A 16,082-nucleotide genomic window follows, 5' to 3' on the forward strand; every position below is an offset into this window, starting at 1 on the left:
ATGAGTCTGAACTAGATCTAGAGATCTTATCGTTCGTGAGTGAAATGACTGAACTGGCACACATGTCATTCGTGAACGAACTGAATGAACGGATACATGTCGTTTGTGAATGAAATGAACTGGCACATAGCTTTGTTCATCTGAACAACTCAATTAGACTTTATATATTGAATGCAATTATACACACATTTGAATAAAGCCAGATCAGTTTTTGTAACAAGTGAATGCGTTCGTTGACTTAAGAAATAACACATAATACACTCTTTTTACCTGCTGGCATATTTTGTGTAAAACGAAGAAATTATCACTGAATGAATCTGAACAAATCATTTTGGTGAACGAACTGAAAATGAACGAATCTCTAGAAAGAATCATAATTTACACCACTAATTAGTGCTGCAACGACGCGTCGACATCATCGTTTACGTCGACTACAAAAATACGTCGACTCGCGTTGAAATGTGTGGACGCTTCACACTGTTTACATCTCGCATAATGGCATACTGCGAATGAAGAAAGTTGCATTCTATCACAAAACAAAGTCCGCTTATCGCGCGCCTACATTGGAAACGACGAACTTGTGCGCGCAAAAGATGTGATATGTGAACGGCCCCTTAAAAGACAGCGCGCTGCGAGACAACAGTCACAAACCACCGAGCTACCCAGAATCAGCTCCAGATCTCTGGAAACCATGCTAAACCTTAGCAGAACCCTGACTACTTTCTATGGTTGTGATGCTAAAGAACATTTCATGACGTCTCAGACAACTGTAAATTTATTGCTACTGTGGTTTAATTATAAACGCTATCATAAACTCATATTTACAATAGTAAAATAATTTTCTTTGCCTCTATTATTTTATACTGTAAAAACTTCCACCACATTGGTTGAAAATGAACAAAGGTTGAAATATCATATTAGAAGTTGTACATATCATTAGCGCAAAAAAAAAAAAAAAAATAATAATAATAATCGTTAGTTGCAGCTCTAGTATGCATTTTGGAGGCTGTTTAAAAAAGGCCTGAAGGCCAAAACAAGAGGAGTGATTCTTTTTGTGGACAAGGCTTAAGGAATTGTCAAATTAGGCTACCAATTGCTAAGCTGGCAACACAGTAGGCTATGCATTCATTAAGGTTGCCCCATCAAATGTTACTAACCTGTCTACTCTTCCCACAGTCAAGGAGGGGGAAGTCAGGGCCCAGTGGTTAGAGAGTGGACTCCTAACCCTAGGGTTGTGGGTTTGAATCACGGCCCGGCTATACCATGACTGAGGTGTCCTTGAGCAAGGCACTGAACCCCCAACTGCTCCCCGGGCGCCGCAGCATAAATAGTTGCCCACTGCTCCGGGTGTGCGTTCATGGTGTGTGCGTGTTCACTGCTGTGCGTGCACTTTGGATGGGTTAAATGCAGAGCTGCTTCCACAGGAGCCTTTTCCGTATCTCCCCATTGCCGCAGCAGTGTCTGCTCCCGCAGGAGCCTTTTCCGTATCTCCCCACTGCCGCAGAAGTGTCTGCTCCCGCAGGAGCCTTTCTGTATCCCTCCACTGCCGCAGCAGTGTCTGCTCCCACAGGAGCCTCTTCCGTATTTCCCCACTGCCGCAGCAGTGTCTGCTCCCGCAGGAGCCTTTTCCGTATCTCCCCCACAAAAATTCTGATTTCATTATGTTAAGCCATTTCACTGAACAGCTTATTATAAATATATGAAATATAACTTATTGTTTTCACAATAGGTGACATGAATTTCAACAAGGGTTCATGATCAGCTTTGATGCCCCACATTCCCAGTTGCATTAGCCATTGGAGCGGCTACTTGGATAATTCTGGGGTCAGAACTCCTAATCGATCTTTCAGCTCCGCATAACCCACCGTTTTCAAACATAATAATAAAAAAAAAAAAATTGATCTTTTCGTTTCCCTTATCTGTCCAGCGAGCACTAGTCTCTCAGCGGACGCAGTAAAATACCTATTTGTCTCATCTGTCGGTCCAGCGAGCACTAGTCTCCCAGCGGACGCAGAAATATCTATTTGGTTCCCCTGCCTGTCCAGCGAGCTTTAGTCTCCCAGCGGACGCAGAAAATACCTATTTGTCTCCTCTATCAGTCCAGCGAGCACTAGTCTCACAGCGGACTCAGTAAACATCTATTTTGTTCCTCTACCTGTCCAGTGAGCCTCAGTCTCCCAGCGGACACTGTAAATACCTATATGTTTCCTCTGTCTGTCCAGCAAGCACTAGTCTCTCAGCGGAAGCAGTAAATACCCATTCATTTCCTCTACCCGTCCAGTGAGCCTCGTCCCAGTGGACGCAGTATGCATCCATCTCTTTCTGTTCTTCGTCCAGCGAGCCAGTCTTCCAGCGGATGCAGGAATATAATTAGTTTCCTCTATCTGTCCAGCGAGCCTTAGCCTCCCAGCGGACACATTACGCATCTAGTCAATACATCATTACACCTCGCAGGCAGACGGTGGAGCCTGTCTTCCCGACATCGTAACCGCTTCTTCATCAACTATTAACCAACAGGACCTGCCTGCTCCTCTGCTTCTGCCAGAGGCAACGTGAGATCTCCTGGTCAAACGAACATACTTCTAAAAACGTCAGCCCGCCAAATCTCTGCGTTTGGGGGGTTCGTAGTCCGGCGGCTGTCCTTTTGCTCTCTTGTTTTAGGGGGAGTACTCTGGGTTCAGGCCACATCCCGAGCTCGGAGCCCTCCACCCGGACAGCACGCCAAATACGCATAAACTTACTGTATTAATATACGTAGATGTGAACTTGTGAAATGCTGTTTTATAACAAAGTTCGGGAGGAGCAGTCGCAGTTCATTAACCTGATTAACACAAGTGGAGACCAATCAGTAATCAACTCATGACAAGGTATAAATAACAGCAGAGCCTACCTCTGTTCAGTGACAGTTTTCAGCATCCCTCCTCCACCCCATTTCTCCTCACTTATAGATCCATCTACTCTTACCACAACCGGGGGGAGTACTCTGGGTTCGGGCCACATCCCGAGCTCGGTGCCCTACACCCGGACAGCACGCCAAATACGCATAAACTTACTGTATTAATATATGTAGATGTGAACTCGTGAAATCAATATGACAACATGATAATACTATTGATAGTGTAGTCTTCTGATTTCATTTATATATAAACTGACAACGCCAATGCAAAATAGCATGTGATGCATTTGTTTAAAACAAGAAAATAGAAGATTGTATTTTCCATTTAACCATTCTGATGAAGGAAAGGATCAGTTAAGGGAAGGAAATGGTTCAGAAGGAAGAGGTGTGAAGGGACAGGATAGAAAGAAGTTTTCTTGCAGTTTTATCTTAGTTCTCAGAAGATTAAAGAATACTGTCTGAGGTTCTTCCAGCCTCACAGTGGTCTGTTATGTAGCGTTGCTATTGACAACGATCATTATCAGGAAATAGCAGTGTTGTGACTGACCAATCAGAATCCAGTATTCCTAAGAGCTGTGTAATAAATGATTGTAATATATGATGTGGAGGCAAAGAACCAGAGATATTGTGCGTGTGTGAATGACCTTCATCTGTGAATAGTGAAGCTTTCAAAACAATTGAACCAGAAAACATCAATTTCTCAAAATCAAACATCATGCAGTAATTAATTTAGCAGATGCCTTTGTTCATGTGTGTGTGTGTGTCAGACACAGACGAGGACACAGAGGATTCAGTGATAAGGTAGTTTAATGTGAATCAGAGGTTTCAGACACAGGTGAATCTTGACACGTGGATAGAACGGTGACAACACAACTTCCCTTATGGTGAACGGTGATCCAGATGGTGCTCAGATGAAGACGATGGGGACAGGAAGACTGACGAGGATGAAGAGGGTTCAAGAGTTCAGGTAGGTTTAATAATGGCGTTCAGGCAAGTGAGGAGATCGGTGCAAGACCAGACGATGAGTGATGGTGACTGATGGCTTTATATGTGGTTCTGGTGATGATGCACAGGAGTTCAGAATTCGGGTGATTGGGGACGAGTGGGTGTGGCGTAAGTGTCCGATTCCGGGAGTGTAGAAGGTGTGGCTGTGACAGTACCCCCTCCTCCACGGGCGGCTCCTGACGGCTGGGATCTTGTGCGACGACGGGGTCTACCTCGGCCACGGGGAGCGGGGCGGTCTGGATGGTCTTGATGAAAGTCAGTGAGAAGGCTGGGGTCCAGGATGTCGTTACGATTAACCCAGCAACGCTCCTCCGGGCCGTAGTTTTCCCAGTCCACAAGGTACTCCAGTTGAGGACCCCGTCATCGAGAGTCGAGGATAGCTCTCACCCGGAAGATGTCGTTGTCGTCTTCGATGGCCGGAGGAGGAGGTACGGCATCATCACCAGGTTCTGTGGATGGAGGAGACAAAGGTTCAGTGAAGGGTTTGAGGAGTGAGACATGGAATGAAGGTGAGATACGGTACTGTGCAGGGAGTTGGAGTCTATAGGTCACTTCGTTCAGTTGCCGTTCAATAGTGAATGGTCCGATGTATCGGGGACTCAGCTTACGGCAGGGCAGTCGGAGGCGGATGTCCCTCGTCGAGAGCCAGACTTGTTGTCCAGGTTGGTATTGCGGCGTGGGTCCTCAACGAGCGTCCGCTTGCTCCTTATGCCTCCGCACTGCCCGCTGGAGATGCATGTGAGCCGAGTCCCAGACCCTCTCGCTCTGTCGGAACCAGTGATCTACCGCTGGGACCTGCGAGGGCTCACCTGACCATGGGAAGAGCGGAGGTTGGTATCCAAGGACACATTGGAAGGGGGTGAGCCCGGTGGTAGATTGCTGGAGGGAGTTCTGAGCGTATTCGGCCCAGGGTAGGTACTGGCTCCAACAGTCCTGGTTACGGTGGCAGTAAATCCTCAGGAACCTCCCCAGCTCCTGAATCTTACGCTCCGTCTGGCCGTTGGTCTGAGGATGGTATCCCGAGGAGAGACTGACGGACACCCCTAGAAGACGGAAGAAAGCTGACCAGACTCTAGAGATGAATTGGGGGCCTCTGTCGGAGACGATATCTTCTGGGATGCCAAAGTGACGGAAGACGTTGTGGAATAGTGCCTCTGCCGCTTCGAACGCAGTGGGGAGTCCTTTGAGAGGGATGAGTTTACATGATTTTGAAAACCTGTCGACCACTACCAGTACACAGGTGTAGCCTTGAAAGAGAGGGAGGTCAGTCATGAAATCAATGCAGATATGGGTCCATAGACGTTCAGGAATGGGCAGAGGCACCAGTTTACCTTCCAGGAGTCTTCTAGGGGTGTCTGCTATGGCGCAGACGGAGCATCCTTTGAGGTAGCGGACCGTATCCAGAGCCATCGATGGCCACCAGTAACGCTGTTGTAGGAGCGAGAGGGTCCGCCTCCTGCCTGGGTGTCCAGAGCCCGGAGAGGTGTGAGCTAAGTCCAGGAGGGTAATCCGATGTTGAGGGGGGACGAAGAGTTTCCTTTCTGGACCTCCCGGCGGAGCAGGGTGTTGAAGGTTTTCCTGTGCAATCAGATGATCAATTCTCCACTGGATAGGACTAACTATCATGGCTGGAGGGAGGATTGGTTCTGGAGATTTGGGTTCGGGATCTGCTTGATGAAGACGGGAGAGGGCGTCGGCTCTATTGTTCTGGGAGCCAGGGCGATAGGTGACCTTGAAGTTGAATCTCGTGAAGAACAAGGCCCATCTAGCTTGGCGATGATTCAGTCTTTTGGCTTCACGGAGGTATTCCAGGTTCCGGTGGTCGGTTACCACCTCGAAAGGGAACTGGGCTCCCTCCAGCCAGTGACGCCATTCTTCCAGAGCCAGCTTAATGGCCAGTAGTTCACGGTTACCGATGTCATAATTCTGCTCCGCCGGGGATAGCTTCTTCGAGAAGAAGGCACATGGATGGAGTCGTGGTGGATTCCCCTGCCGCTGGGAGAGGACTGCTCCGACCCCGGTGGATGAGGCGTCCACTTCCACGATGAACTGGTGGCTGGGATCAGGGTGGATGAGGATTGGAGCGGTCTTGAAGGCTTGTTTGAGCAGGTGGAAAGCTTCAGTGGCCTCGGGGTTCCAGGACAGAGACTTGGGCCGGTTCCGGAGGAGAGAAGTTAGAGGGGAGCTGAGTAAACTGTAGTCCTTGATGAATCTTCGATAAAAGTTGGCAAAGCCCAGGAAGCGTTGAAGTTCGTTTATGGAGCCGGGTTGAGGCCAGTGTGTGATGGCGTCCACCTTCCCCTGGTCCATCTTCACGCCACATGGGTCGATGATGTAACCTAGGAACTGGACTGAGGGCGTATGGAACTCACATTTTTCGGATTTGAGGTAAAGGTGGTGTTCCCGGAGTTTTCGGAGTACGAGGATGACATGATGGATATGTTCTTGCTTGGATGTTGAGTAGATGAGGATGTCGTCGATGTAGACAATTACGAACTTGTTAAGGTAATCTCTGAAGACTTCATTCATGTAGTTTTGGAAGACGGATGGACTGTTGGATAACCCATACGGCATGACCCGGTATTCATAGTGCCCGGAAGGAGTGATGAAAGTGGTCTTCCATTCGTCCCCCTTCCGGATGCGGATTAGGTTGTAGGCGCTCCTCAAGTCCAGTTTCGTGAAGATCCTGGCTCCGCGTAGTTGTTCCAACGCCGCTGGGACCAGGGGAAGAGGATAACTGAATTTGACGGTTTGTGAATTGAGGTGCCGATAATCGATGCACGGCCTCAAGCCTCCGTCCTTCTTGGCCACGAAGAAGAAGCTGGAAGCGGCAGGGGAAGTAGATGGTCGGATGAACTCCTGAGCGAGGGCTTCCTGTATATACTCCTCCATGGCCTTCTGCTCCGGGATGGACAGGGGATAGATTCGTCCTTTAGGAAGGGTTGCTCCAGGCAGGAGGTCAATGGCGCAGTCCCATGGCCTATGAGGTGGTAGCTTCGTTGCCAACCGCTTACTGAACACATCCTGGAACGCCCGATATTCAGGAGGGATGATATGATCCATCTTCGTGTCGGGGCTCTCCACTGATGTGGACTGGACCGGTAGGGAAGACTTCCTTAAGGGAGGACTGACCTTGGGGATTTTAGCTGGAGGAGTGATGCAGGTATGATGGCAGGACATTCCCCATTTCAGGATCTCGCCAGTGGGCCAATGGATGTGAGGTTGGTGGAGGTTAAGCCAGGGGCGTCCCAGGATGATGTCTGCGGTGGATTCCTCCAGCACCATGAACGTGATGTCTTCTTCGTGCAGGAGTCCCACGCGGAGGATGATTGTGGGGGAGAAATAGTGGACACGACCCTTGCCCAGCGGCTTTCCCTGTATGGTGGTTACTTTGAGTTCGACAGGGCTTCGGTGATGTTTGGCGTTGAGACGAGTTAAGGTTTGCCGGTTGATGAAGTTCCCCGCCGAACCGGAGTCGATGAGGGCTTGTACTGAAACAGAAGAGCAAAGGTGTCTTAGAGTAACCCAGGTCTTAGTTAGATGAGCAGTTTGAGGAGGTATATGGATGGTACTCACCGCTGGGCGTGGAGGTCGAACTGGACAGGATGGTAAGAGGTGTCCATCTCCCCCACAATAGAGACATAGCCCGGCGTTGATCCTCCGCTGACGTTCCGATGCGGACAGATGGTGAGAGTCCACTTGCATGGGTTCAGGTGCTGGAGGAGCGACAGATGGTATAGCGGGCGGAGGAAGTACAGCGGGAGTGAGCGGATGACAGGCAGTGAGTCTCTGGGCAACTCGAATGGATTTCTGAATGAGATTCTCTAGTCCTAGTGAGTCTTCGTACACAACTATCAAACTTTGTATCTTGTCATTCAATCCGTGGCGATATGCTGTAATTAAGGCAGTTTCATTCCAGCCGCTTATGTAAGCGAGAGTACGAAAGCGTATGGCATAATCACTCACAGATTCATCTCTCTGTTGGTGAATGGTAAATAATTGGTCATGGACAGACAATGCAGAAGTTTGATGGCCAAAGACGGATTTTAACTGGGAACAGAAGTTAGTGACGGATCCAAGGGCAGGTGAGTTCGAGTCCCAGAGAGATTCAGCCCATTGGAGGGCCTTAACTGAGAGTAGGTTGATGATGAAGGCTACTCGACTGCGTTCGGAGGTGAATAAATGAGAGTTGGATTCCATATAGAGGGAACACTGTATCAGGAACCCTCTGCAATCCTCCGCCGTGCCGCTGTATGTCGCTGGTTTGGCCATGGGACTCGCAGGGGCAACTGAAGAAGTGACCGGAGTTGTAGCGGTGTTTGAGTTGTTGACAGCCGGTGAAGAAGGGGGAGTTTGTTGCATCAGTGAGGACCGTACAGCGTGAACCAGTTGCGTGAAGGGATCCGCGGTGCGGTCCTCGCCCGTGTCCGAAGAGCTCTGCATGCGGTCTGGTCTTCTGTCAGACACAGACGAGGACACAGAGGATTCAGTGATAAGGTAGTTTAATGTGAATCAGAGGTTTCAGACACAGGTGAATCTTGACACGTGGATAGAACGGTGACAACACAACTTCCCTTATGGTGAACGGTGATCCAGATGGTGCTCAGATGAAGACGATGGGGACAGGAAGACTGACGAGGATGAAGAGGGTTCAAGAGTTCAGGTAGGTTTAATAATGGCGTTCAGGCAAGTGAGGAGATCGGTGCAAGACCAGACGATGAGTGATGGTGACTGATGGCTTTATATGTGGTTCTGGTGATGATGCACAGGAGTTCAGAATTCGGGTGATTGGGGACGAGTGGGTGTGGCGTAAGTGTCCGATTCCGGGAGTGTAGAAGGTGTGGCTGTGACAGTGTGTGTGTGTGTGTGTATATATATATATATATATATATATATATATATATATATATATATATATATATATATATTAGTGGTGGGCCGTTATCAGCGTTAACGCGAGACTCTTATCGGGCGATAAAAAAAAATATCCCCATTAATCTATTCTCAAAGTTGGGTTGGGACCTGGGTCTATACTAAGAAAGCTATGATGACTTTCACCTTGATATTTTATATAACCGACTGGCTGAGGCCAGCCTAAAAAGATGCTCAGGACAGTTGACGGGCCACTGCTGCTCATCGTCACAAAATCTTATCTTTTTCACATGTTTTTACGCCTTACCGCTTGTCGATTTAAACATTAAAGCATCCAAACACAAGACGCAGAAAAGCTGAACAGAGTAGCTGGTTACTCGCGCGCTTTGTTCAGTGCGGATAGAGAGATAGAGACGCGTATCACGGACAGCGCCACTGAACCGAGCTCTCTTCTGCGAAGTTCTCCTCAAAGTCCCTCCTGCACCTGAACGAACAAATACAAATCGCAGTTTGTACAAACAAAAACATGTGAAAGAGCACAATTTAGTACTCGCGGTGTTCTGGTGTTCAGGGCTCACGCGGAGAAAGGCGTCTCAAAACACTTGAACATTGAATTTGCTTATTTTTGCTCTTGTGCCAACAAATTGGCATTAAAGTTTTATGGTCTCTATCCAAGGCCTCTGAAACACACAAGCGTTCTCTACGTTACGTTACCCGCAACTGACTCATCAGAAAGTGAGAATTGAAACTGGTCGATTTGCACATCTAAATGTTCGTTCAATGAATAATAAGACTGCTGTACTTCATGATATCATATCGGACAATGCTTTGGACTTTTTTTGTATCTGTGAGACTTGGCACCAGTCAAACGATTTCATAAACTTAAATATGAGTGCTCCACCGGGATATACATATATTGAGAGACCACGTCAAAGTGGTAAAGGTGGCGGTCTCGCTGTTATTTACAGAGCTGATATATCTGTCACGGAAATTACCATTCCCTGTGTATCATCATTTGAGTGCATTGCTTTTAAAGTGAACGGAGTCTCACCTGTCCTTATTGTACTCATATATCGACCTCCAAAACCAAATCCTATGTTTTTTACTGAACTCACAGAGCTACTTACATCTCTTAGTGCTGTTTGTCCAGCAATGATTGTGACTGGAGACATTAATATTCATGTGGACAACTCAAATAGTAATTTAACAGTTGATTTCATGGATGCATTAGACTGTTTTAACATGATTCAGCACGTGAAATTCCCCACTCATAATAAAGGTCACACACTAGATCTGGTATGTTCTGTTGGAGTGGACATTGATAACCTAGATAGAAGTTACTTGTGTATCAGTGATCCTAAGCTTCTCACTTTTAATTTAAATGTTCCACTTTTAAGTAGTACTCAAACGAGGGTCATTAGTTTTAGAAATGTCAAGAATCTTAACTATGACAATCTCTCCTGCCTGATCTCAGAGCACTCAGCTGTAGAAACTGTTGATCACTATAATTCTATTTTGTCATCTGCTTTGGATGAATTAGCCCCTAGGAGAGAACGTGTTGTTTCCTTTAGTAAATCTTCTCCTTGGTACACCACTGAGTTAAGGGCTATGAAGATGAAAAGCAGGCAGCTTGAACGTCAATATAAGAAATCGGGTTTGACAGTTCATAAACTTATGTATGACGGTCATTTGAGTCAATACGCTGAAGCAATCAAAGAAGCAAGAACAAAGTACTACTCATTTATTATCAGTGATGGTGCTGCAAAAGTTTTTTTAAGACAATCAACAGCCTTCTTGCACCAATCAAGTCACCAATTTGTTCCTCTGTACAGGAGTGTAACAAGTTTCTCAGTTTCTTCATGGAAAAAATTGAAAATATCTATAAGTCTATCAGTTTGGTACCCTGCTCTACAGTTCCTGTGATCTTTCCACCTAGCTTTCCCGAAAGTGCATTTTCTAGTTTTAGCAAAGTCACTAATGATTGTATTCTGAAATTAGTGATGGCAATGAATACAACTACATGTACTCTTGACCCAATCCCAACATCCGTTCTAAAGGGATGTTTCTCGTCAATTTGCCCCCTCATCTTGAACATTGTGAACACCTCCCTCACTACTGGTTCAGTTCCAAAAGCCCTTAACGTTGCAGCTATTACACCAGTCCTTAAAAAGCCTGGATGTGATAAGTCAGATCTATCTAATTACAGACCTATCTCAAACTTACCCTTTCTTGCTCAAGTTTTAGAACGTGTTGTTGTGGCACAGCTCCACCCACACTTGTCTTCCAACAAGCTTTTTGAACCTTTTCAGTCTGGGTTTAGAAAGGGACATAGTACAGAAACAGCCCTGGTTCGAGTTATGAATGATCTGCTTATCTCAGCTGACTCTGGAGCCTCCACCAACCTGGTCCTGTTGGATCTTAGTGCTGCATTTGATACAGTGTGCCATTCTATCCTGATAAACAGGCTGGAGAGATGGCTTGAGATTAAAAGACTAAACTGGTTTAAATCTTACCTCACTGATTGTACCCAGATTGTTGTTTTGGAAAACAACAAATCTGAACTTGGACAGGTCTGTCATTGTGTTCCTCAGGGATCTGTAATGGGTCCTAAATTGTTTAGTGTGTATATGCTTCCTTTGGGACAAATTATTAGGAAATATGGTTTGGGGTATCACTTTTATGCAGATGATACGCAAATTTACATCAGCTCCAAGTCTGATCCTACTCTCACCTCAACAGTTCTTTCAGAGTGTGTGCTGGAAATAAAAAACATGGCTGCACCATAATTTTTTAAAACTGAATTCTTCTAAAACAGTTCTACTCATTGGCACAGCTGTTGAAAACTCATCTTTTTAAAATTGCTTTTATGGACTGTCAGTAATATTCTACTATGTTGTACTGTATTGAATATTTTATGATTTATACTTTTTACTTTGTATTCCATTTATTGTAGTTTTTGAATTGTATTTGTTTGTAGCGCTTTGGGTTCTAGAAAAGCGCATTATAAATAAAATGTATTATTATTATTAAATACATACAAAATATGTCAAAATATCCACCTTGGAAATTGTGCTCGAAAAAACTGTCAGTTATTTCTTAAGTGAAAGTAAACAGTTGGAGGGGAAAATGGGATGCGTATTATATTGGGTGTGTTCATCATCTCTTAAAGTGACCGCGCCTAATTTAGCTACTGGCTGCTATAATGTTAATCCAAGAAAATGAAAGAAAATCACTCACTGCTCTTGACTGAATTACTTTGTAGTTTTAACAGTCAAACCAAAAATTATTCAGACACCAGATATAATTTTTGATATATATAGCAAAACTGTAATAATGTGAGAAATGTTGAAGGTGTCTGAATAAATGTAGGTTTGATTGTATATTTCATTTTTACATTGAAGACTATCCAGTGCTATTTTACATTTAATTATTTGGTTTCTGTACCTTGACACCTACAAACTTGAAAAAAACTTAAAGATTGGTGTTAAACAAGCTTAAGGTTGTTTGCACCTTGTGCAATGTGGAATTAGTTTACAGCTTTTCCAAGCACTTTGTGAACAGGAGATGAGCCCCTTTTCTAATGCACCACCTATCCTGATAAACCCCTTCTCAAAGACTTACTGTTTGTCAATTTTATTTGGGAACACACATATTCTGAATGTCTTCTGCAGAATTCGAATGAGCCATTTTAATCTAGATTAATCTAGATTAATCTAGATTAATTTCAAGATCACAGTGAGATTAATCTAGATTAAAAAAATTAATCTATGCCCACCACTAATATATATATATATATATATATATATATATATATATATATATGTGTGTATATATATATATATATATACAGTAAATACTGCCAGGCAAAAGTTTTTGAACAGTAAGATTTTTTGTCTTTTAAAGAATTCTCTTCTGCTCACCAAGCCTGCATTTATTGATTAAAAGTGTCAGCTGGATGGCAATCCCTCACCATGGCCACATCGTTCAAGTACGAAATCCAATTGTAGTTTTACATCCTCAGTGTGTGAATCACATGAATCACAAAGGAGTATTTAAAAATAAGCGCCTATGATAAAAAACAAAAAACAAAATCAAATTCAAAACAAAATCTGATTTCCACCCTGATCAGAGGGTGATAAAGAGCCCTTGCTCAACAGCAATATTTTAGGTTTTTTAAATGTTTAAAAGCTGAAAACTAGAGACTCATAAAATTGTAAGCATGCCTCAAACACACCTGAAAAGAGTATTAAGGTTTGATATGTTTAACATGACGGGTTTGACAAAATCAGCCATGTCATGACTTATTCTGAGTTTGGGTGAACAAAAGAGGATGATTTCAAAGCATTTGACACTTAAAGGGATAGTTTACACACACACACACACACACACACAAAATACAATTCTGTCAACATTTAGTCACTGTGTGTTTTATCAAACTTTTATGAGTTTATTTTTCTGTTGAACACAAAATAAGATATTTTAAATAATCTTGGTAACAAAACATTTGCTGGTAGACACTGATTTCAATAGTATGGACAAAAATACTATACATGTCAATGACTACCAGAAATTGTTTGGTTACCAAGAGAGAAACCTGATTTGGAACAACCTGAGGGAGAGTAATTGCTGACAGAATTGTAATTTTTGGGTGAATTATCCCTTGAAACAGATCAAAACACTGATGAAAAATGAGTCTGACTGCTAAATAAATAAAAAAAGTACATGAAACATTGATTTATATGGTAATTATCTAAATTAAGCTCATAAAGTATATGAAATAAAATTATCACAGCTGCATAATAAATCTGTAGCCAGGGACAACACTAATAAATAGTAATAAACATATAAATATTTTTTAAATATATTTTACAGATGTGTTGTTCACTTTGTGGTACTCACATAGAGATTACATTCTGTTCTCTACAGGTTGATGGATTGTGGAGTCACAGATGAAGGTTGTGCTGCTCTGGCTTCAGCTCTGAGATCAAACCCCTCACACCTGAGAAATCTGAATCTGTCTGGAAATAAACTAGAAGAGTCAGGAGTGAATCTGCTCTCTGATCTACTGAAGGATCCTCGGTGTAAACTGGAGAAACTCTGGTAAGATGATATAAATCTGTCAGCATCCTCCTAAATGTTGCTTCATTGTTGATTATGAACAAAATGAAAACCAATATGTGTAGTAAAGAAAGTGTCATGTAGTTAATTGATAATGATGCTGTTTTAATATTCATTAATTATTTCTGAAGTTTTTGACACAATTTTAAAATACTTATGATATTATAGTTTGAGTGGATGATCTAAAAACAGCTGCTTTATACCATTCGGATGTGTGTTGATGATTTGGGGTATTTACAAAAGAATTAAACAGTTACGACATTTTTCTCTGATAATGAAACAAACCCCTCAAAACACATGTAGAAGCAGTTCTATGATGTGACGATGATGTGATGTGACATGACATTCAGCCAAGTATGGTGACCCATACTCAGAATTTGTGCTCTGCATTTAACCCATCCGAAGTGCACACACTCAGAGTAGTGAACACACACCTGGAGCAGTGGGCAGCCATTTATGCTGCGGCGCCCGGGGAGCAGTTGGGGGTTCGATTCCTTGCTCAAGGGCACCTAAGTCGTGGTATTGAAGGTGGAGAGAGAGCTGTACATGCACTCCCCCCACCCACAATTCCTGCCGGCCCAGGACTCAAACTCACAACCTTTCGATTGGGAGTCCGTTTCTCTAACCATTAGGCCACGACTTCCCAAGGTCCGGTTAGATGGATTAAAAAATAAATAAAATAATATAGTTTCATGCCCTCTGTCATTTATATTTCACCAGGTTAAAATAATATCTCAAGCTTTACTTAATTTATTTGTAAGACATTAACCTTGAAAACTTTTTAGCTTTCTGTAAAATGTATAGTTGTGTGGTGTAGAATAGTGATATGACAGCATCGAAAATACTGTCAAAACACTCCAGCACAGCTCCATTCTTCACAAAGATTGATAAAAAGTCACACAGGAAACAAAAAGCTGCTGCTGATCTGAGCTGTAGATCCTGAACTGAGAGACTGAAGAGTGTCATTGTTCTCTACAGGTTGAGTGATTGTGGAGTCACAGATGAAGGTTGTGCTGCTCTGGCTTCAGCTCTGAGATCAAACCCCTCACACCTGAGTGAACTGGATCTGTCTGGAAATAAACTAGGAGGCTCAGGAGTGAATCTACTCTCTGATCTACTGAAGGATCCTTACTGTAAACTGGAGACACTCTGGTAAAATGATATAAATCTGTCAGCATCTTCCTAATTTTTGCTCCTTTGTTGATTATGAACAAAATGAAAACCAAAACTTGTGTCATAAAGAAAGTTTTGAAACACACCCCTCAAAACCCTTGTAGAAGCAGGTCTGAATTGAGAGATTGTGCTGTGTTTGTCTGAGCCGTCATTGAGTAGCTGTCAGTGTAGTAGATTTCTCCATTACATTAAATAAATACGTTTGACAAGTTTTTTTGGCAATCAAATTTATTAGTTAATTTAAAAGGGTTTCTGCAGGATTTTTAAGCTCACATGTAAGAATTTTTAAGACCTTTTTTAAGACCTGCACAAATAAAATGAATACCATATGAGCTGGGTAGAGCAATGTCTATATTACCATATTAAACTGTAAAATTACAATAAAAAGCATAATTTACAATTTAGATACAAGGTGTCACAAAACGATTTATAAAATGATAAACTTTACATTTTGGCCATTTAAACCACTTTTACGGAAATGGATGAGTCAAAAGTATTAATTATTATATTTATTTAAGAATTATTATCAATAAATTATTATATCAGTTAACATAAATTAGAAGTGTGCGATATTAACAGAAAATATCTCGTAAATTTTCTCGGATTTTATCGGTATCGATAATTAGACGATATTTTGATGAGTGTGTTATTGTGCTGACTTCTTAGGGACTGTCGTGGACAGCTGACTCCTGGATTTCTTTAATATTCTTCATATTCTGTGTGGTCAGTTCATAGCAGTGATATTAATTAATTATTTCCAACAAGGTTTATGTCACACCTGACTCATTTAGTGTGTTTTTGCCCGTGACCCAGTTTGTGTCTTCGGTGTTTAGTTTGATTAGTTCCCAGGTGTGTCTATTATCTTCCTCATGTGTTCCATGTCCCTGTTAATTTAGTTATTCCATCCACCTGTGTTTCCCCATTATCCTCTGTACATAAGCCTTTACCTTTCAGTTCTGTTTTGTCGGGTCTCCTCACTTGTGACGAACTCACTCACTTACGTGTGTCTATCGCTGTG

The 16,082-nt window shown here is 43.2% G+C and overlaps 1 protein-coding gene across 6 annotated transcripts in view; it reads left to right on the forward strand.

The window, feature by feature from the left end:
• The window catches only part of LOC113075704 (NACHT, LRR and PYD domains-containing protein 3-like), a 40,223-nt gene that overhangs the window by 8,477 nt on the left and 15,664 nt on the right, over nt 1-16,082 (forward strand). For 5 of the 6 annotated variants that reach the window (XM_026248390.1, XM_026248392.1, XM_026248393.1 and 2 more), the window contains 2 exons: nt 13,700-13,873; nt 14,870-15,043. In XM_026248390.1, coding sequence (XP_026104175.1) covers nt 13,700-13,873; nt 14,870-15,043 — 348 coding nt within the window. The remainder of the gene's footprint in view (nt 1-13,699; nt 13,874-14,869; nt 15,044-16,082) is intronic. The other variant, XM_026248394.1, reaches the window with a different exon arrangement.

The sequence above is a fragment of the Carassius auratus genome, unplaced genomic scaffold, assembly GCF_003368295.1.
Source record: "Carassius auratus strain Wakin unplaced genomic scaffold, ASM336829v1 scaf_tig00017499, whole genome shotgun sequence".
NCBI lineage: Eukaryota > Metazoa > Chordata > Actinopteri > Cypriniformes > Cyprinidae > Carassius > Carassius auratus.